Raw genomic sequence first — 22,308 nt, 5'->3', positions numbered from 1 at the left:
TGCCAGGTAGAGGATGTATCGAATCACTTAGCTTTTCTTTGATTTGCAGGAATGAATTCAGAGCATGGACGGACATCAAGCCTGTGAAACCCATAAAAGCCAAGCCCCAGTACAAGCCCCCAGATGATAAGATGGCTCATGAGACCAGCTACAGTGCCCAGTTCAAAGGGGAGGCCAATAAGCCAACCCCAGCTGACAATAAGGTCATTGATCGCAGAAGAATACGCAGCCTCTACAGCGAGCCCTTCAAGGAACCTCCAAAGGTGAGACAGATCTTCTGGGGACCCATCAGCAGTCTGACATGGAGGGGTTAATGGTAGCAGAGATGGGGGCGGGGCTACTGCCAACTCTGATCCTTAACCTTAAAGTCCCTTCTTTCCGTCTTAGCACATAGAGACAGAGTGGCTTCTTACCGGCAAAGTGAAACTGAAAGTTGCTCAGTCCTATCCGACTCTTTGCAACCCCATGAACTATACAGTCCATGGGATTTTCCAGGCCAGAATACTGAAGTGGGTAGCCGTTCCCTTCTCCAGGGGATCTTCCCAACCCAGGGATCAAACCCAGGTCTCCCACATTGCAGGTGGATTCTTTACCAACTGAGCCACAAGGGAACCCCAGCCTTAGCTAAATCAAAACGGAATTTCTAAAGGAACATTACCTAAAACAAGGATTCCCAGGTGGGTCAGTGGTAAATTCAGGAGACTGCCAATTCAGGAGATTCAAGAGACGAGGTTTTGATGCCTGAGCCAGGAAAATCCCCTGGAATAGGAAATGGCAACCCGCTCCAGTATCCTTGACTGGAGAGTCCCATGGACAGAGGAGCCTGCTGGGCCACAGTCCATGGGGTCATAAAGAGTAGGACACAACTGAGCGACTGAGCACACATTTCCTAAAATGAAAACAGCTTAAAAACTGTTAGATTTCCAGAGAACTAGCTTCTGATTTTAAGAAACTCAGAAAGAAATAGTAGAAAATCTCACCTGAGCCCTAAACCCCCTTGTCTTAAAATAACTGTGCTTTTGCCCCTGAAGGGCTAGCCCAGACATGGGGGCACCCTCGCCTGACTTCTTTCCCACCCAGCTCCTGCCTCATCCTCTGCTCCAATCACTGGACACTTTCTCACCTCCTGAGTCCCTGAAAATCACCTGCTCTTTCTTATCCTTTCCCTCCATCCAGCAGCAATCCTTAGTCTGTCAGAACCCACCTGTCACATCAGCTGCAAGAAGTGTTCCAAGTAATTTGTTACTATGATGAACAGTTTATGAATGATTTTCGTTTCTAAGGAAGATATAGTGGATTCGGGTGTTTTCCTATGAAGACGATTGTTGTTGTTCAGTCACTAAGTCATGTCTGAGTCTTTGTGACTCCATGGTCTGTAGCACACCAAGCTTTCCTGTCCATCACCATCTCCCAGAGTTTTGCTCAATCTCATGTCCATTGAGTCGGTGATGCCATCCAACAATGCTTTGCCTTATTTGTATCCCAATGTGCAATCATGAGAGGGGAAAAGCCTGTTGGAGATTCTGCTGTTGAGGCTGGAATCACACATGCCATAACTTATTCTATGATATCAAGCCACATGGAATCATGAAAGTATCAGCTCTCCTTTCTATAATAGCAGAAAAAGTCTGAGAACCTATGTAGGCTTTGCTCTGCTTTGACCTAAAGTCTTGCAGTCCAGCGGAGTTTCCTCTTTGGTCCAGGACTGGTTTACAAGTAAGGGAATTACCCAACCTGGTTTGCCTGAACTACTCCAGTTATAACATTAATGGTTCCATATTCCATGAAAGCCCTCAGGCCTAGGCAAGCCAGGATGATCCTATTTATAGGTTGACAGTGACTGAGAGCCCCTGAACCTCATTGAGTGGATGACCCAGCTGGTAAGGCCCCGCATCGTCTCTGTCCCCCTTCTACAGATGAAGTGGGACTGAGATGTAGGGTTGGCTCTGGACAAAAGAAGATTCGAGTGGAGGAAGGAGGAAAGATTGGGGAAAGGAAATCCAGAGATGGATGGGAGGAGAGTAACATATTGGGGGATCATATCCAGTGGCCCAGAATTCTTGAGAAAGAAAAGCCACAGCTGTCTTCTAGGAATCGGGGGGAAGAACTAGCAGAGAAAACTTGGGGAGAGCAAAGTGGGCTTGAACGGCAGCTCTGGAGAAGACCATCTGGGGAGCCAGCCAGAGAGAAGGAGGGGACGCTGGGCAGTGCTGAAGGCCTCGCTGGGCGAGACTGCCCACCTAAGCCTCTCAGTGAGGACGTCTGTCCACTGGAGCTCAGAAACAGGGAAGATCGGCTGCTGCTGTGAATGAAAGACCAGAATCCTGATGTCTTCCATCAACAAAGGTTGATTTCTTATTACCATGTGTCCACCGTGGGTGGGCTGCAGCTCTCCACGTCCACACCCCTTCAGGCTGAAACTCAGGGTGAGCAGCGGCCTCTCTGTGGCAGAGGAAAGGAGTAAGTTGGGAAGCGTGGGCCGACCCCTGGCCTTTTGCCTGGAGGGGGACTCCTCACCTCTGCTCCATTTCATTGACTAAAGCCACTCCCGGGCCTGCCTAAGTTGAGCAGGATAGTGAGGTACAGTCTTCCCACGGGGAGGGGCAGCAGCCCAGAAATACAATCCAGTGCCTTGGAGGGGAATGGGGGCCAAAGCTGGCATCAGAAGCCAGAGTGGCTAGCAAGAGGGCAGCTAGAACGGGGGACCAGGGGCTCCAGGTGAGAGATGCCAGGTGACCAGGCTTCAGCAAAGGGGCTTTACATGCCATGCTTCTCAGAGTCCTGTGCTTTCATTAAGGTTATCTTTCCACTAATTACATCTTCTCTCCAAATTCTCCCTCCAAATCCCGCCCCCTCTGTGTTTCTGTTTGCGGTCTGTCTCTCCGTGCAGGTGGAGAAACCTAGTCTCCAGAGTTCCAAAGCAAAAAAGACCTCAGTGAGCCATAAGCCCCCGAGGAAGGCCAAAGACAAGCAGGGGGCATCGGGCCGGGCATCCAAGAAGAAGAGCGCGGAGGGTGCGCGCACCGCCCCGCCCACCGCCGACAAGGAGCAGAGCGCAGAGATGAACAATAAGCTGGCTGAGGCTAAAGAGTAATGCACTGCACTTCTCTTTCTTCTTCTCTTCTTTTTCCTTTTTTTTTTTTCTTTCACTAATCAACAAAAAAGGCCACAAAATTGATTAGAGACTTCCCGTCTGCATGGGTCCTTAGTGTTCTAGGAGTTCTTTGGTTTCTCTGATCAGGGGATCCTGCTCAGAGACCAGGCGACCTGCCTCCTGTCCAGATCTAGACAGGGCCACGCCACGGGGCCCCTGGACCTGTCAGCGGCTGACTCACAGGGCAGTGCCTCCCTCCGGGCAGGGGCAGGCACGCCTGGTGAGGCAGGTGGGAGGACACCAGAGGAACTGTCCTGATGCTTCGACATGAATGTGGCGCATCCTCCTCCTGTTCCTCCCCAGCGTCTGTGCCGGTGATCAATTTTGAACTTAGGTAAAGGTGTTCTCCAAAATTCGCAGAGTTATCATGTGCTATAGAAGCTTGACTTGGGCTTCAGCAATTGACAAGATTTGTGGAAATATTTTTTAAAAAAACAACAAAAAAAATGTTTTTGGCCTTAATCTCAATAAAATGCATTGTATTTGTTAAGTAATTTTTTCATAGACTCTTTTGCTTAAAACAGATGACTACGTTTAGTTTCCTATCAGTGGGCTTTAAACTCTATGCTGAGTAAGAGATGTGCCACTGATGACCAAAACGAGGCCAGGGCAAAATAGTTAGGTGTCATCGGTACCCTCCAGACATCATAGGAAGGTGACAGAAGTGAGACTGTTTTCCTGTTAACCCCCAACCTATCCAGTGCTGCTGATTTTGCAAAGTGACTGGTTACAGGGGACTGGAGGAAGGAAGTTCAAGGTGTAACGATAGTGTATTTAGAATGTGGCTTTCTTGCTTCTGAGAAACACACAGCAGGAAGCAGACATAGCGGCTACTGTGTCAATGGTTACTGTCCCTGCCTGGACTGTTCTTGCTCTGTTTCTTAGAGAGGACGGAACGTGCTGAACTTCAGGTTCTGGGAGATTTCTGTGACTTAGCCTAAGACGAGGAGCGTTCCCTGCTCGGTGATTAGCAAGCGTCTTTTTTTTTACCTCATTCCTGAAGAAAAGCAGTTCTCCCTGTATTGTGTGTCTTGTGTCTGTGTGGCCAAAGCAGCCAGGGCTGGCAGTGCCACCCCAGCTGTGCTTGACTTGTGTTGTGGGCATTAGTCAGGGAGTCGTGGAAAGACCCCATATACCTACCGGAACAATTACATTTGCAAACCCCATGGCGTGTACGTTCCTTGGTATCCTTTATTTCTCGTGTATGCAGGGTGCTTCCTGTCACCAGCATTCTGAAATTGCTGGGGCCTCTTCAGGAGTACTTTTGTTTTGTCCTGAAAGCGGTGAAGAGTGAAGTCCTCACAGTTCCCTACCTCAGAAGTCCCTTTAGGTCCTTCAGGTTGGGGGAAATAGAGCCTCCACAAGCTCTCTCATATTCTGACTGTTCAAGCAGCAAAATCCCCATTTGCACCGTTTTATTTGTCCCCTTCGGGCTTATTAATACGTCTCTTGTAAATTAACTGAGCCTTCACTACGCAGGCCCTATTTCCTAAGAGGACAGGACCTGCATAAACAAAGCCCTGGGCCAGGTAGGCCTTTCCGCCATCTTCCGAAAGGGAGTTCCAGAGAAGGAACTGTGAGGATGAAGTACTGAGGGAGGTAGACGATGTGAGTGAGTGTCAGCGTTTGTGAATCACAGATTTGGATGCCTCGATGGAAGGGGCTAGAGTAGATCTGAGTACTGATTCAGGTATTTGCTAAATGGTCTAAACAATGTCAGAGAGCTCCATCAACATGACCTTAACTTTGTCCAGGAAATTCGCCAATGTTCGTTCGTTCTCTTGAGATACCTGGTATTCATCAAACATGTTGATGTTAGCCACAGTTTGAATTTCTCCATGGAATAGTCATCTGGTTTTCTTTGCAGATCAAGTAAACCAAACTTTACATCACACAAGGGACCATTCCCTCAACATTCGATTGTTCAAGGCCTGTGTGCCTGACAGGGAGCTGGCCATGATGGGTAGTGTGTATAAATCTGGCTCCACCACAGCACCACCAGGGTGCATAGAACTTATCCCTGTGTCTGATCCAAGTTTGTGTTGTCCAAACTGTAGTGTTTCCTGCCCCCTTGCAGCCCCAGGCACCGAGCTTCCTCCCTGCCCCACCTGAGGCTTTCCATGACCTGTAGGGTGTCTCTTCACGTCTTCAGTCTGCCCATCTTTATAGCGCCTCCCGCTGAGAAAATCCGTTGGTAGTTCACTTTGACTCTTGAATGTGTCACTTCACTGGCAAGAAACCTCCTTTGATTTCTGCTGTTTACAAATAAAACTCAGTCGGTCTTGTTCTGCATCCCAAACATGCTGACTGAAACTGATTTCAGCTTCACAAGCAGTGTTTTGGCCTCGCCTTTCTGAAGGCGGCCAAGCTTCAGACGCCTGTTCGGCCCATTTTTGTACACTTCCCTGCAGTTCCCTGAATCCCCCTGACGAAAGAGTGAGGACTGGAGCCTCCCCACTATCTGCTTCACTCGCCCGCAAACCCGATCCCTGCAGCTGTGCATCGGGTCCTTAACGCTGTCCCTTTTCCGCTGGTGCTCCCATGATGCCTTTGCTCTCAAGGCAGACCGGAAGCATCTAATTACGATTTTGTGGCCTGGGTTTTGTTGCGTACCACAGATTGTCTATGTATGTGTAGCGCACACCTTTCTTGGTGCTATTTCATTCCTGCTGTTAGTAAGAAAATGACAAAAATATTCATGTATAGCCAATTGATTGTGCCGTGCTTGTGGTCTGTGCTTGCTCAGAAACAAACAAACAAACAGTTTTTCCAATTATAAATAAATGCTAAAGACGAACACCACTTTCTTGATCTTATTTCCTTGGTAAGGCCCAGCTGAGTAGGTGAAGGAACCACCTTTTGCCATTTGAGCTGCTCTCCCCGAGAGGAGCTGTGCCCTGCAGTTTCTCTGGGGGTCCTCCGTAACACAGCTTGATTCTTGTAGACACTTGCCTCTCAGATACTAATTGCAAGCAGTCAGAGCTAAGTGTTGGGAAAGGCGACGATGGACCAGGAGACCCAGTGGCCAACAAGGTAGTGTAACGATTTGATACCCTGTTGCTGGGACTGAGCGGTCAGCACGGCCTTGCCAGGCTGGGAGGCTGGCCCCTGACCCCCACCCTCTTCCTATCAACCCGCAGGACTGTCTGTTCTGGTTTTTCTCCTCCCAAGGGGTGGCAGAGATGCCTTCCCATACTCATTTAATCTGGTCATTGTGGAGGCTCCACCCCCTGGGGGCTAACTGACTGTGTGGGTTCTGGGGTGACAGTCTTGGCGTGTACCTAGCACGGGAGTGTGGAAACTGCCATAAGAGAATCCAGACAAGGCAACGACAGACCAGGTAGTGGGGAGCTCAGGTGGAGGTCAGGATTCTTCCCACCGGGAATGGAGAATCAGAAAGCTTCATGATGAGTGGGGGGACCTTGGAGAGTGGGTGGGATGTGGGTGTGTGGGGCATGCAGGGGCTGGCCTACAGGCGGGAGAGCAGAAGCATGGGCACCCCAGAACCAGGGCCAAGGGTGCCCACCTTGATATCCTTCTGCTGAAACGGGCGATGAAAGATTCTGTACTTTGGGATCCCACTTCCTTTTTCCAGTGCGTGTTGATTGAATACCTATCATGTGCTGGGCATTGTGCCTCGAGCAGAGAACCAGGATGGCTGAGACCCCCACCTCCAATCACAGTGAGGCACGGAGGAGGAATCTGTTCTGGCAGATTCCGTGTGTCTGTGGATGGGCAGGTGGTGACCAAGTGAACAGAGCCAGGGCTGGCCAGAAGCAGAGGTGTGGGGGCCCCACACCAGGTGAGCTCAGTCCTGGGGAGTGGTTCATTCGGGGAGGGACAGGGCAGTGTGTATATCCTGATGCCACGGCGGGGGGTGGGGTCACTAACCAGGGTCTCCATCTACACCCTCAGCTAGTACCCCACCTGTGCATGCTCCTACCATTATGCTGCTCACCCCGACTCTCACACCGGGCACCAGCCACAAGCCCTCTGTTGCCCTAGGCTCGGAGCTCTAGGTTGGGACTCATTCTGTTGCTGGTTCTCAAAATCTGGACTTTGGGGAGGAGCTGTGGTCAGAATAATCAAGGGCCACATGTATGTATAAAAAAAAGCATTATGTATTTGTTTTCCAGATGAACAGAAAACATTCCACACCCACCTGCCTGCTTTTGTATGAGGCAGAAATGTAAAATACTGTTCAATAATAAAACACATATAAAAGTATACTATTAACTCTCTTTTGATCAGTTAAGAATTTTTTTATCAAAACTAGTGCTTGAGAGAGGTGAAAAGGCAGAAGAGGTAGAAACAGAGGCAGAGAGAGAAGACGACGTGCTGAGATTAACCCAGGAGAAGGCGAGATCTCTCAGAATCAGAGAACGGGCAAGGGTGGGCAGTGGAGGAGCAGGAAGGTGGGCACCACCCAGTGCTCAGGCTCGCCCAGAGCCTTGGCCTCGTTTCCACCGTGCTCTCTGATGCTTCCCAAGCCCCGGAGGCAAATCCTCACCCATTACCTCTCTGAAACAGCAAAGTTAAAACCAGCCTCTGATTTTGAAATAGGTCCCCAATGCTATTAAGACATTAGTTGTAAGTGTAGTTTAATCCTTCCTTAGAGTTTGTGTGTTCTTAGTGAAGTTCTTCCCTCATTTTTTGTCCACTATGGTTTAAAAATGCACAGCCTGCTTCCTGTAGACTCACAGGGACTGTCCAGTCTTCTTTAACAAAGGCTGTGAACCCCCTCTGTGTGTCATGATGGTTTCAAGGCTCGCTCCCTGGTAAAATGCCTTAGGGCGTTTTACATTTTCAGGACCTCATATATAGAACGTTTCTTTCTGGACATGGGCCATGGACTATCTACAGTTAAGGGGCGACCCTACCACAGCCCCAGCTGAGAACAACAGGGCAGGAACAGCGGCGGGCTTGATGGTGGTGAAGCCAAGCTGAGACAGGAGAGGCAGCAGTTCCCTCCTCAGCCTCTCCTCACGCAGAACCAGGCACGTGGTCCAAAGCTTTCCATCCCACTGCCATTAATGCATCAATCCTCATGACACTCGGCCATCCTAGAGTAGCTCTAATAACAGAATTGCCATCAACACATATTTTCTTCCTCAGCATGTGAATACAGGTTAACAGTGGCAGTGCCCTTAGGCTTTGCCAGATTCATGGACGGAAGTCGGTGCCAGCTAGGCAAGTCTGTGACATACACTTAACTCCCTGAGCTTTGGTGTCCTCCTCTGAGAATGGAGACACCAATACGCACCTCAGGTGAGAGGAGTGAGGATGAAATGACTTGATGGCTCTGGGGAACCCGTAGTGGACACTACGTAGAGTTCATTTCAGGCCCCTCCACCTTCCCTGTACAGTACTGGAGAGGTCTGTGTTCTTCATCTCTTCATCTTTCTGATAATTAGTCTCTGACAATATATGAAGCAGATTGAGGCAAACACTGATTAAGAAGAATGCTTTTATACAACTCCAGCTACTGAATTACGTTGAGTCCACAAACCTAAACAGTAACATTCTAAGAATTTATGTTTACTGATTGCTTACAAAGCATTCCTTTCTGTGTGGTCCCACTGACCCTTCCTGATGTAGTGCAGCAGGCGTTTCCACCAGGTGACAGACAGCCCAAGGCAGCTCGGAGGGAAAGGGTGTCTGCCTGCGCTGCAGCCTGGGCTGCTCCTCCCCTTCACCCAAGGTGGGGCGGGCAGCCTGAAGGGAGACAGTGTTCAGATGAGGTGGATTCCTAACTAAGTTATATCCTCGCTCCCTCGAGGGGCCCCGTCTGTTCCGGCATCTGCAGGCTTACCTAGGATCCCGTTTAAATCTTGGGAACTAGATACAAACGAGGGGAAATAAGAGTTGGGTCAGGTCTTCACACACAACTGGCTCAAACATCCTGAATGAATTGACCTATTGTCTCTGCTAAATATATAGGTATTCTCCTTAGGGTGCTAAAATAACTGACCAGGTGACTAAAATGGCTGGTTATTGAATACAGAATGTTCCGACAGTTTCCATTCGTAAAAAATACACTTGGTACTGGAGATACCAAGATAAAACTGGTGTCCAAACCTGACATTGGAGGGCTTTGCTCAGAGACCATCACCTCATGTTTTTTGTTTCAAACAGTGGAACTGAGCTTAACTCTCTGTCCCTTGTCCTCATATAAGTGGCCCTCGGTCGCTGGTTGATTTGGTATTGTCTATATCTATCTCAATCCAAACATCTTATCTGGGGCCAAGGGAGCTTCAGATACTGAGATACACAAATTGCTGTCACTGGTACTGGTTTAAGCTGCCAGAGGGATCCACAGGACATGCAATTCTGACCATGTCACATCCTGCTTTAAACCGTCTGTGGGCTCCTCTCGGCCCGCAGAAGCTTGTGTCTGCCCAGCGCACCATGCTGCTTCTCACCTCCATGCTTTACCCACGCCGCCCCACCTGCCCAGATTGCCCTTCTCCTGCTTCTCCACCTGGCTAACTCATCCTTCAAGACTCCGCCCAGGGGACAGCTCCAGGAAGCCTTTCCCGCACCTCCCAGGCTGGGTAAGACGCTCCCCGTGTGTTCTTCATCATGGAACTTAGCACATGTACTGTGTCTGCTCATATCTGTGTATGTGTCCCCCCACAAGAGTGTGCTCCCGTGGGGCAAGGACTCAGTCCTTCTGCTCATCTTTGTAGTCCTAGATTCCGGCCCATTGTCTCCTGCAGATAATGTCTTCTAAAGTGCTTGTTGAATTAAGAGTGAGTGAATGAATGAATGATGATATTCACCATCTGCCTCCATACCCACCACCATGCCTCCACAAGGCTTTATTCTGCCTAGTAACTGGCTTGCTCACATGACAGGGGTGGTTTTGAGAAAGGTCATGGCAGCAGGAGAGCACAGAGGTGTCAATGGCTGGTTTTAAAAAGGCCAGACTCCAGGTCAGCCCCCTCTGTACTTTATATGGATGCTTTTCCTAAACAGTCCTGACTTTATAAACATAGATTTGAGGTTAGAGGGTAATCTTAAGAGGCTGGCTGAGCCCATCCCTTGCCCAGTGCGGAGCTCCTAATTCTGAGATGGCAGAGGCATCCCTCAAGGGGCATGTCTTAGACATAAGGGCTGGGAATTAGAGCCGACAGTGCTCAGTTGCTTCAGTCATATCCGACTCTTTGCAACCCCATGGACTACAGCCTGTCAGGCTCCTCTGTCCATGGAATACTGGGGTGGGTTGCCATTTCCTTCTCCAAACACCAACAGTCCTGGTTCTAAATCCAAGCTCCATTAGTTACTAGCTGTGTGACCTTGGCTGAGTTTCTTACTTTCTTTGAGCTTCAAAGAGGATAACAAGCATACAGGTATCCATCACCACCCAGATCTATGTGATCCCAAGATTCAGAAAGTAGGAGCAAGGGATATAGTGTGATCCAAATCTGTTTGGTTCCAGTGTGGGGTAAATGGTGGTAACAGAAAATCTTGTTTGTGATTCAGAGGACTATTATGAGAGGGCCTCATGGGGTGGCATGCGAAGGCCTCTGTGAACTTCCAGAAGGCCTCTGGAACACCCTTGTCATAGTTGATTTTTGGGGTAGCTTGCTGACCACCACTTCCCATTACTTACCACCTTTCACCCCAACAGAGTGGTGGTAGCTGGAGCAACACACGGCAAATCCACTCTTTCTGCCACGCAACCGCTTGAGGTGAAGCCCCTCCAGCACTGGCTGTTGCAGCCCTCTTCCCTCCCCAACCCTTCCCCAGCCCCTCCTCCCCGAGCACCCTATCAATCTCCTGGTGCAGACTCTATTTCTGCAATTACATGGTCATTTTCACTGATTCACTCTGGACACACCAAACCAATTTTTGATCAATGGCTCAAGAGCCCATCCTTTGCTTTAGATGGGATGGGGAGAAGGACAAAGATGGATTTGCAAGTTCCCAGCTAGACAAGAACTAAGCCATTACGTCTGGCTGCTTAGTCCAGCATTTCACATTTTTAAAAGGGTCTTTAGCAGGATTATCAGATTCGTGATAGCTCATTAAGACAGTCAACTATGCTCTTGACTTAGCCTTCCTGGTGTTAAGACAACCAAGGAAGCTTTTAAAATATCTACTATACAACCGGGAATTTATTTAGTTCTTAGAAGGTTATATCTAGAAAAGGTATTTAACAGTAAAAAGGAAAAAGCAGGGACTGCCCTGGAGGTCCAGTAATTAAGACTCCAAACTTCCACTGCAGGGGTCACGGGTTTGACCCCTGGTCAGGGAACTAAGATCCCAGATGCCACACATAGTGTGGCCAAGTTAAAAAAGAAAGAGAAAAAGAAGGAAAGGAAGGGAGGAAGGGAGGGAGGAAGAAAGAAAGGAAATAAAAAAAGAAACAGGGATACATCTCTCTACAGGGGACTTGGTTAGTGTTAGTTGGTGTTAGTCACTCAGCCATGTCCAACTCTTTGTGACCCCATGGTCTGTAGCCTGCCAGGCTCCTCTGTCCATGGGATTCTCCAGACAAGAATACTGGAGTAGATTGCCATTTTCTTCTCCAGGGGATCTTCCTAACCCAGGGATCGAACCCAGGTCTCCTGCATTGCAGGTGGATTCTTTACCATCTGAGCCATCAGGGAAGCCATCAGGAGATCTGGGAGTGGTGGAGAAAAATCCAAACTAGGAAACTGCCCCAGCTGTCTAGTGCCACTTTGTAAAAGGCAGAGGTGGCACAACCTAGGGGCAGGGAAGGAGCATGTGTGTGGCCTTTACGCACTTGTTCCCATTTAATCCTCACAATAGGGCTAGAGAGTCTGCTGTAGGCACCATCCCGATTCACAGATTAAAAAAAACAAAATGAGACTCAGTGATTAGATAACAAAGTCACACAACTTGTACATGGTGAGCCAGGATTTGGAGCCAGGTTTGGGTGACTGAAATCCATTCCTTGTCCAGCACTTGGGACCATCTCTAGGATTCCTACTGTAAAGAATTCCTGCAAGAGCAATCTCCTCTTCCTGTCCCTTCCTTGCTCCAAAGACTTCAGTGACCCTAAATACTCAAGTCATCTTTGGAAAATGAGTCAGATGAGGGTCACAGATGCTGAGTTTGCTCAGACATTACTACCCACTACCCACCCCTCCACCCCCTCAGCTAGCGTCCAGAATTAAGCCTTGTGGTGGCAGCCTTTTTTTCTAGCCATCGTCCTAGTTGCTCTTCCTGTGCTGATAAGCCACAAATAGATGGACTCTGTGTAGCTCCAGGCTGATCGACTGACTGGCAGCCATACAGGTAGGGCTTACAGATGTGGGTGCAGATGGGCATTCTTAGACCAGGATGTACAAGCTTTCTGAGACTATCTTCTTTGCCAGGGTCTGCTGAACACCAGGAGGTAAATTAAGGAAGTCCTTGTGCAGTAGATGCAGGAAGGGCCAAGGCAAAGGGGAGCTGGATGTTGGAGTCCCAGAGGGGCAATTCTCAGGAGATGCAGTTGGGAGCTCAGAGCTGGGGACCTGTAGAATTCAGTGACTGTAGCCTTCTGGACCACGCAGAACCAATCAGAGTTATGTCAAGCCAGACCTAGTTCAGACATCTGCAGACAAATTTGGGATCTCTGTGGTTGAAGTCACATCCCTAAGGGATATTGTTGCAGAAAGAAAAGAGCTTGACTGCAATTCTGTCATCCTCAGTTAAGGTCTTGGCACTAACAGGCTCACTATGTGATTTTCTGGGCCCCCTGCTTCTGCCTTTGGAAAACAGGGACACAAGTGAACCCCATCTGCCTGGGTGATGGGCTGCTGTGAGAATACAATGTGCCGCCTTGAATATGAAGTCCTCTTAGAAAACCATAAAAGAAGGTTGCAGTTTGGGAGGACAAAAAAGGTGCTAAGGCAGTTAAAAATAGGAAAGCATGTGTGTATCATGTAAATACAGTTGTTCTAATTTTATCTTCTGTGAGTTTGTTTGTTTGTTTTTAAGCTTCCCATTTGGGGTGGAGTCCTCCTGTGGTGCTAGCCCGATGCTATGGCACTCTAGCTCTCCACTCTGGTCAGCAGTTTGTCACTTAGGAGGCATTTATTAAAGGTTGTGGAAGGATTGGTTAGTTGCTCAGTCGTGTCCGACTGTTTGCAACCCCATGGAATTCTCCAGGCAAGAATACTGGAGTGGATGGCCGTTCCCTTCTCCAGAGGATCTTCCCAACCCAGGGTCTCCTGCATTGCAGGAGGCTTCTTTACAACTGAGCTATCAGGGAAGCCCTATGGAAGGATGGAGGGAGTAAAAAGAAGGGGAAGGCGGGGGATGGGGAAAGGAGCTAGGGAGGGAGGGAAAGAGAGGGGAAAGAGAAGGAAGCAGATGTGGTCTCTACCCTAAAGAGCCCCATTCTGGAGAGGCAGCTTCAAAACTGTTGACAGCTGACCTGATGGAGGCTGCTGTGTCCAGGCGAGGGCGTGGGAACAGAGTGGGGACGTAGGGACACAGGAGAAGGGGTCTTTGAGCCCTGATGGTAGAGGGTCAGGGTGATTTTACTCAGGAAGTGACCCTGAAACTGAACCATTAATTGCTGAGGGGGTGATGCTGGGCAGCAGCACTACTGTGCCTGAGAGACGGCAGCGGGGGCTGTATCCATGGAGGTACAGGTGCTGGGGCAGAGGAGGGGTGTGCTGTCTGGAGACCTAACGGGGACATCCCTTTCAGTTCTGGGGTCACACTTTCCAAAGGAAGGGAGCCAACCGAGATGTGTAGTGAGGAGAGCGGTCGGAACAGTGAGGGCTCCGAGCTGCAGTGGGGCACATGTTGCCCAGAGAAGTCAGGGATTCGGACACAATTGCTGTCCTTTCAACTACCCTCACGTATCAGTCAACAGGGCATTCTCTGGAAGGGTGACCCCAGAGCACAGGATCCAGAGCAGGGCAGGGGTGGGAGGGAGTGGAGCTGACAGAAATCTAGGCTTCTGCTCACGGTCCTGGCCACAGAGGGTGGGCTGCCTCGTGCAGGGGTGTGCCCGACCCCCCAGACCTGAGCAGCTCAGGCAGCGGCTGGGGCTGGCTGGTGGGGAGACAGCAGCCCAAGTTCAGGAGACCCATGAACCTCCGATCTGTCCTTCCAGCCTAGGCGCCTTCAGATCGGTTCTGCTGAGTTGTGCTTTCTGGGACCAGAGAGGAAGGACTTGCCCAGCACAGTGGTGTCTTTGCACTGAAGGAACTTAGGCCTCTCTGGTTGGAGAGACATAGGGAGATGAGGGCTTGGGGCCAAGGCTGGTGGTCCTGGTGCGCTGGGAGCTTTACAGCATTCATGGTGTGGTCCCCACAGTGGGGGCCTCCCACCTCCCTCATACCCACCTGTGCCCCCCAGCACACGGCCTAACCCAGAGCACAGACTCAGCAAACTGGGTCCAGCGAATGGATAAAAGAGAAAAAAACATCAAATATTGATAGAATAAAGAGAAATAGCTCTACGCCAGCTACCCAGTACTCCCACAAATGTCTGCCAGGTACTAGGAGCCAGACACTAGATACTCATGATGCACGAGCTGGTGGGGAGGGTCAGGTAATTACCAAACACCATGATAATTGCTAAAATAGAGGCCATGGAGCCTCATGGGAGACAGGGGCGGGACAAGAGTTCTTGTTTTGAGAAAGCCTTGTCTCCCGCAATTCTTTATAAGAATAACAAGCCTTTCAAAGGCAGTTTCCTTGACACTCTCCCTCGGGTAGCTGCATCTCTTATAATATGTTGGGAGCTCTGTGTCTGGGAAACGTGCGTGTCTGTACAGGGCCCTTGGAGGCAGACAGAAGGAGACAAAGCTGTGAAATCGACTGGCCCACTGTCCCCCCTCCTCCTCCTGCAGGGCCCATGAGGCACAGACAGCCTGGCCCCTCTCAGCTCTCCTGCCCATCCTTGCTTCAAGTGAGTTGGCTCCATCCCTCCCACCCACCCGGTGAACTTTGAGAGGCCTCTGTTAAGACCTGGACCTGCTATTTCTTAGCTGTGTGGCTGTGGGGAGTTGGCTGCCCACTCTGGGCCTGGTTTCCCATCTGTAGAATAAGACATTGGACCAGATCACTAAGCTCCTTTTGGGACTAATGTTTATGAAATATCTCCTGCATTCCAGGGGTCGTGCCATGAGTGTTCCCATAAATGAAGGGGGAATTCTCCCATTTTATAGATTAATAAACTGAGCTGGAAGCCTGGATGTCCATGATGACATCCGCGGCTAGGATGGACTCGAGTCAGCCTTTGAACCCAGCTCTTCTGGCCGCAAGTCCCATTAGTGTACTTGATCCTCCAGCAGGCTGCTCTTTACTGAACAAGAAATAATCTAGGTTTAAAATACCCAGGACCTAGACTGACATATGAGTTTCTTTCTTTCTCAGAGCTTTTCTAAGCTGAGGAAGCAGGAGTTTCAAGGACAGGGTCCACAGGCCCCTGATTTCTAAACAAGGCCCTACGCCAGGAACGGCCTCAACTGGGGCCTGCTGTGATGGTGCATCAGGGGTCAATATGGGAAGTAAAAAATCACAGGTGGATTATGAGATTAGAATTGTGCGCAAAGGCAAGTATCAGTGGGAGGGAAGAAAGCCTTTTCTCCAGATAGTCTCAGGCAGGGCTTGGTAATCCTACTTCCAGACTCTAATAAAGCTTGGCTTCAAGGTCAGCGTGTGTATTCCCAGGAGGCCTTGCCTGTCACCATGGAAACAGGAAAACAGGCAGTAAATTAAGTTTCTAAGACTTTGGTTTTCTCATATAACCTAGGAATATTACATTTTGCAAATAGGACAGAGCCTGGTACAGAAAAGTCTCTCATTTATTCATTGATTGGACAAGTCAGAGATTTCCCTGAGTCAGGTACTGTTTTAGGTACAATGATTTACAAAATGGACATGGTCCTGTCCTTTGAACACTTCAGTCTAGAAGGGGAAACATTAATGGAAAAGAATGCAAGTAATTATCTGTGATAAGAGATAGCAAAGAAAATGTCAGGGACCAAGAGAGCCTGTACAGTGGCCTGGTCACATCTGCTTCCCTGGAGGATGAGCAGGATTAGCAAGGAAGAGGGAGCAAGAGAATGTCCCAGGAGAAGACAGCAACACATGCGAAGTTGTGAATGAAAGGAGCAGGGCATGCTGAGAGGCTAGGGCACAGATGGCTGGAAGGCAATGGGAGCAGGCTGGTCAGCGAGGGAGGGTGGTGGAACAGGGTAAAACTTCTTTATTCTCAGTGCAAGGAGACGCCTTGAAGATGTCTCAGCAGGAGAAAAGACTTCCTTTGGTTTTTTGTTTTTTTTTTTCCTTTTTGGCTGCACCGGGTCTTAGCTGCAGCACGTAGGATCTAGTTCCCTGACCAGGGATTGAACCCTGCACCCTGCACTGACAGTGCAGAGTCTTAGCCACTGGGCCACCAGGGAAGTCCCAAGGATTTACTCCTTTTTTATAATTTCTGTATGAAGACTATGTTGGAGAAGAGGCCAGAGATACCAGTTAGTGGGCTGTGGCAGTGGTCCACAGAGATGACGGCACAGCTTGAGGGGAAGGTTGGGAGGGAAAGAAATGTGAGTCTTTAGGAGATACATGTTAGGAGCCAGAAAAGATGCTTCCTCATGGATTGAATGAAGGCTTTGAGGGAGCAGAAGGTATTTAGGATGACTCGGAATTTCTGGCTGGGGCCATGGGATAGATGATGAACCAGGTTTCAGCGACAGTAATTTGTGATTCTGTTTGACCTTTTTTTGTTCCAGGTACTGTGCTGGGCACTGGGGCTGCAGGCCAGGTGGATGGTCCCTGCCTTCAGGGAGCACACAGTCAAATGGGGCGGGGGGGGAACTTTACATGCAACCAGGGTATCTGTGAATGCAGGGAGAGACTATAAAATGGTGCTGCAGGGAGATATAGGCAAAACTAATTGGCGCATCCAGGAAGACCTTGTGAGGAGATAAGATCCAAGCTGAGCCATCAGGGACAGACAGGGGAAAGTGGGTGAAAGAGGGCAATCCAGGCAGCAGAAACAAAGAAACAAACATTGAAAGTATGTCAAGCAGCAAGGGTGGCCAGAGGACAGTGCAAGAGGGTGAGGCTGCAGGGCTTCCTGCCTTCCTCCAGGGCTGCCAGAGGCTCCAGTGAGCTAAAATAATGTGCCTGTGAGCGTCCGGTAAACTCTTACACAGTTACTGTGGTTATGGACTTACTCACGTGAGGCACCAAAGTGAAAGTGAAAGTTACTCAGTCGTGTCCGACTATTTGTGACCCCATGGACTGTAGCCTGCCAGGCTCCTCTGTCCATGGAATTCTCCAGGCCAGGATACTGGAGTGGGTAGCTGTTCCCTTCTCCAGAGGATCTTCCCAACCCAGGGATCAAATGAAGGTCTCCCGCATTGCAAGTGGATTCTTTACCGTCTGAGCCACCAGGGAAGCCCATAAGGCACCAAAGCGCTCTACAAATGTCACCAATTATGATTTCAGATCCAAACAGGATCATCTGATCCTCTGTCATAATGCTCTCTGGCATTTGTATTGTCATCCAGTTTACAGGTGAGGAAACTGAGGTCTATTGTGGTCGAGTAATTGCCCAAGATCTGGCAGGGAATAAGCAGCATAGAAGCCAAGAAAAAGCCAGCAGGTCATTCTAGTTTCTGAGAGAGTATACAGGCTGGGAGGCGGGAGGAGCCTGTCCTGTATGCTGTCTTGAGAAGATGTGCAGCTGGCTCAAGGCACCAGACCCAGACTCAGCTGTGCAGGCTGGACCAGGCCCCTAGGCAGCTGGCCTGTGGGCTGAACATGGCCCATCACCACTCACCAACCACACACTGGCTGCCACCCTGGGTGTGCGGCTCTGTCTCATTCACACAGAGGGCACTGTGAGTGGCGGGGCATTTTACAGATGGGGAGACTGGCAGGCCACCATGGAACCAAGTGATGGCCAGTCAATGTCAATGAGAGTTTTATGTTGCACTTGAGGGTGGTTTTGTTCACAGGAAGACCAACCAAGACTGCTTTGGTTTTAAAAAGAAATGTTTAATTTATAAAAGTAACAAACTTAAAAATCTAGTAAAATGGAACAAACCCTTTTAAGGAGCATTTTATAACTTAATTCAATTCCCCTAAATTTTTTAAATTATTAGTAATTTTTTTTAAAACTAAGCTTAAAAATATGTTTACTATCGATTTGTAATAAAAGTTCATCATTGTTTATAAAATTTATAAAATTGTCATATCTTTCAACTCAAAACAACTCTAAATTAATTATTCCATTACACATTTTATATTGGAATCACAAAACTAGTCTAAATATAATATGCCAAATATATATATTATAATAATATATTATTATATTAGATATAATATGCAAATTATTTTAAACAGCATCAATACTTTCAAACTAACTCTACACAGATTTTTTTCCTAAATTTAATACCCCCAAAGGTAATATTATTTATCACTTCTAATCTAATTCTAAATCTTTCCATAATTAAGGACACTTACTAAGGAAACAAGTTTACTAACCAAATCAATATAGAGGTGTATATCAGAGCAATTTTGGGGTTAGCTCATAGCTGGCTGAGAATGTTCATTAAGCAGAAAAATGAGGCAAGGCATGGGAACCAGTGGCACAAACATCCAGGGAAAGGTACTTTACAATCCATGCTGTGGGTCTGGCCCTCTTTTAAATCTCCATGCCAGCAGAGGACACTGGCCCCATATCCTGCCAGTGGGATAGGTTTTGCAACCCAAGCCCCGAGATCAAGTTAAGCCATAGTCACCTCTTTTGTCTCATGTCTCAGCTTCATCACCCCATTTGGGATGACTCCATCCAGGTAGTTCACTTCCAGATAGGATTAACTAATCAATTTCCTGCTGGATTCTCCTCTGAATTCGGTTTTTACTTTTCCTCTCTGGCCAACCACCAAGTATTAGAAGTATTTTAATGCCACCCTTAGACTTTGCATGCTTCTTGTAGCCTTGCTCCCTCCATAAACACTAGGGTCCTACTAAAGGTAGCCAGCTGTGTCCATGTAACCAGGGCAGTTGTGCTCTGTGTTGTTCTGAACTAGGGAGCCACCCCGGCCCCTCTCTTCCACTGTGATGCTCAGAGACATCCAGAGGGACTGGATGGACAAGCTGCCTGTGGCACTCTGTACTCGGTTGAGAAATGTCAGTTCCTAGGAGGCCCAAGATGCTAAATATGGTAAGAAGCTTCTGGACTGGGATGACATGTCAGAATAAAAATAGTCCAAATATGTGTAACTTTACTTCTAAGTAAACAGAAAAATAATAGCAATATTACATAGAACATGGTACAAGGTGCTGTATGTATATAACTTCTAATCATAATAAATTTCTGAGTAAATACCATTTTACCCAGTGAACTAGATGACACACCTGAGGCCCAGAGAGACAAAACCAGAATGAGCTAAGAAAGTGTACATCTAGAAGTCTTACAGGACCCGCTTTAAATGACAGGAACTGTTACAATACTGAAGTAGGTTTAAGTGTAAAGACTTAATTGGCCCAGGGAGAGTAAAGGGGGCCAGAGTGGGGACAGAGCGAGGGGAGCAGGGCCTCTTCACTGTCTGAATGGGGAGTCCCAGCCAGTCACCACCAAATATGCTGCAGGTGACAGTGGGGTACATGGTCTATACAAGAATTTAAAGCTATAATAAAACTGATTAAAAGCTGGTCTGTTTTTTACTGTCACCCCAGCCAGCTGTTCTAAACAATGTGATAAAATACTTTTTACCCTTTTAGGGGAGGTGGGGAAGAGAGACCTTCCCACTGCCCTCTTTCTCTCATGTGTGCCTTGAGACCCCTTGCCCCTCCCAACTGAGTACTTAACAAGGGGGTCAGGGAAAGGGAGGAGTCTGGGGAACTCTGAGAACAGAAGCGTTCTAGCCTGTAGGGTCACCTGAGTGGAGAGCAAATATGGGCCCCCAGGATAGACCCCACCTATCCTGGAGGAAGGAAGAGAGGCCTGGGGGGAGTGTGGGGTAGACAGGCTGCTAGGATGCCCACTGGAAGACTCTGAGTCCCAGTACAGTACTGCCACTACCACCTGGGGGCCGCCCTCCATGCCATCTGCTGGTTATCATCAATTGGCAAGCACACTGAATGACCAATTCCCAGTCTGCCCCTCACCCTACCCCACATTCTATACTAAGGATCTGGAGATCAGATCCTCCTCCTGTCTCCCCAGCAAGAGCTGCCCTGCCCAGGCTCCACTGGGCAAGACTTAACAGGCAATCTGTGCTCTGCCCTGTCCCTGGTCTAAGCGCTGGCCCTCACAGTGACAACCTCTCTCTCCTCTGCAGGAGCCAGGTCGAACCCACCAGGGATTCACCTAAGAATCAAGGTCCTGTAGCCACAGAACCAGACAAGGATCAAGGTCCAGTGGGCCCGGGGCCTCTGAAAGATCAAGGTCCTGGGATCCAAGAGCCTTCAAAGGGTCAAGGCCCCACAGTCCCAGAGCCTCTGAAGGATCAAGCTCCTGTGGTCCCGGAGCCTCTGAAGGATCTAGGTCCCATACTCCCTGCATCAATTAAGGATCAAGATCATACTGTCCCTGAGCCTTTAAAGAAAGAAGGTTCTGTGATCCCAGCATCAGTCAAGGACCAAGATTCCCTGGCCCCCATGCCTCTAAAGAATCAAAGTCCTATGGTTCCAGCAAGAATTAAAGATGAAGGTTCCATGGTACCAGAGCTTCTGAAGGATCAAGGCCCCACGGCCTCTGCACCTGTCAAGGATCAAGGCCCCATGGTCCCAGCACCTGTCAAGGACCAAGGCCCCACGGCCTCTGCACCTGTCAAGGATCAAGGCCCCATGGTCTCAGCACCTATCAAGGACCAAGGCCCCATGGTCCCTGAGCCTGTGGATCAAGGCCCCATGGTCCCAGCACCTGTCAAGGACCAAGGCCCCACGGTCCCTGAGCCTGTGGATCAAGGCCCCATGGTCTCAGCACCTATCAAGGACCAAGGCCCCACGGTCCCTGAGCCTGTGGATCAAGGCCCCATGGTCCCAGCACCTGTCAAGGACCAAGGCCCCACGGTCCCTGAGCCTGTGGATCAAGGCCCCATGGTCCCAGCACCTGTCAAGGACCAAGGCCCCACGGTCCCTGAGCCTGTGGATCAAGGCCCCATGGTCCCAGCGCCTCTCAAGGACCAAGGCCCCATGGTCCCTGAGCCTGTGGATCAAGGCCCCATGGTCCCAGCACCTGTCAAGGACCAAGGCCCCATGGTCCCTGAGCCTGTAGATCAAGTCCCCATGGTCCCAGCACCTGTCAAGGACCAAGGCCCCATGGTCCCTGAGCCTGTGGATCAAGGCCCCATGGTCCCAGCGCCTATCAAGGACCAAGGCCCCACGGTCCCTGAGCCTGTGGATCAAGGCCCCATGGTCCCAGCACCTGTCAAAGACCAAGGCCCCATGGTCCTAGCACCTGTCAAGGACAAAGGTCCTATGGTCCCAGAGCAACTGAAGGATCCAAATGCCATGGTCATAGAACCTGTGAAGAAGGAAGGTTCTGTGCTCTCTGAGCCTGTAGAGAAACAAGGGTTAGTGGTCCCACAGCTGGTCAAAGATCAAGGGAGAGGGGTCTCAGAACTTCTGAAGGATCATGAGTCTGTGATTGCAGCGCCTGTCAAGGATCAACGCCCCATGGTCCTGGAGCCTGTCAAGAGTCAAGTTCCTATAATCCCAGTGCCTCTGAAAGATCAAGATCCTCAGGTGCCACCACCAGCAAAGGACCAAGATCCTATGGTTCCTAAGCCTCTGAAGACTCAAGGTCTCAGGAGCCCTCAGCTGCCCACGGTCCCACCACCACCTCCAGTCATGATCCCAACTGTTCCCCATGCAGAATATGTCGATGGTTCCCCTTGACACTCACCCCTTGACATACCAAAGAAGGAGCTGGAGGTGAAAATGCTCCCTCTCAGGGGCAGCGAAGACACTTATTTAATCTGCATGAAACACGTATTGTATAGTCTTGCTGGAATCTAATAAAACTGGTCCCTCTGGCTCACTAGTGTCTCTCTGGATTTATTTGAGTGTGTGTGTATGTGTGTGTACCGTGCATACTGGAGAGCGGGCATGCAGGGCTCTGCATTTATTCATTTGGGCCATCTGAGAAATCCCCAGCTCCTGTGAGTTGTCAGCATGAAAGATGCTAGGATCCTGACAACCGGACCCCATTGTGAG

At 49.3% G+C, this 22,308-nt stretch overlaps 1 protein-coding gene across 2 annotated transcripts in view; it reads left to right on the top strand.

Annotated features, from left to right (window-relative positions):
- The window catches only part of MAP6 (microtubule associated protein 6), an 83,688-nt gene extending 61,600 nt beyond the window's left edge, over window positions 1–22,088 (top strand). Inside the window, exons 3-7 of one of the 2 annotated variants that reach the window (XM_055549110.1) lie at window positions 50–263; window positions 2,891–3,090; window positions 20,430–21,028; window positions 21,248–21,606; window positions 21,781–22,088. In XM_055549110.1, coding sequence (XP_055405085.1) covers window positions 50–263; window positions 2,891–3,090; window positions 20,430–21,028; window positions 21,248–21,606; window positions 21,781–21,990 — 1,582 coding nt within the window. In that variant the 3' untranslated portion in view covers window positions 21,991–22,088. Of the gene's footprint in view, window positions 1–49; window positions 264–2,890; window positions 3,636–20,429; window positions 21,029–21,247; window positions 21,607–21,780 lie in introns of those variants that run through there. The other variant, XM_055549111.1, reaches the window with a different exon arrangement.
- Window positions 22,089–22,308: the final 220 nt, after the last annotated feature.

The sequence above is a fragment of the Bubalus kerabau genome, chromosome 15 (assembly GCF_029407905.1).
Source record: "Bubalus kerabau isolate K-KA32 ecotype Philippines breed swamp buffalo chromosome 15, PCC_UOA_SB_1v2, whole genome shotgun sequence".
NCBI classification, from domain to species: domain Eukaryota; kingdom Metazoa; phylum Chordata; class Mammalia; order Artiodactyla; family Bovidae; genus Bubalus; species Bubalus kerabau.
The sequence above is the reverse complement of the archived record's forward strand: the minus strand, read 5'-3'. Positions and strand labels throughout refer to the sequence as shown.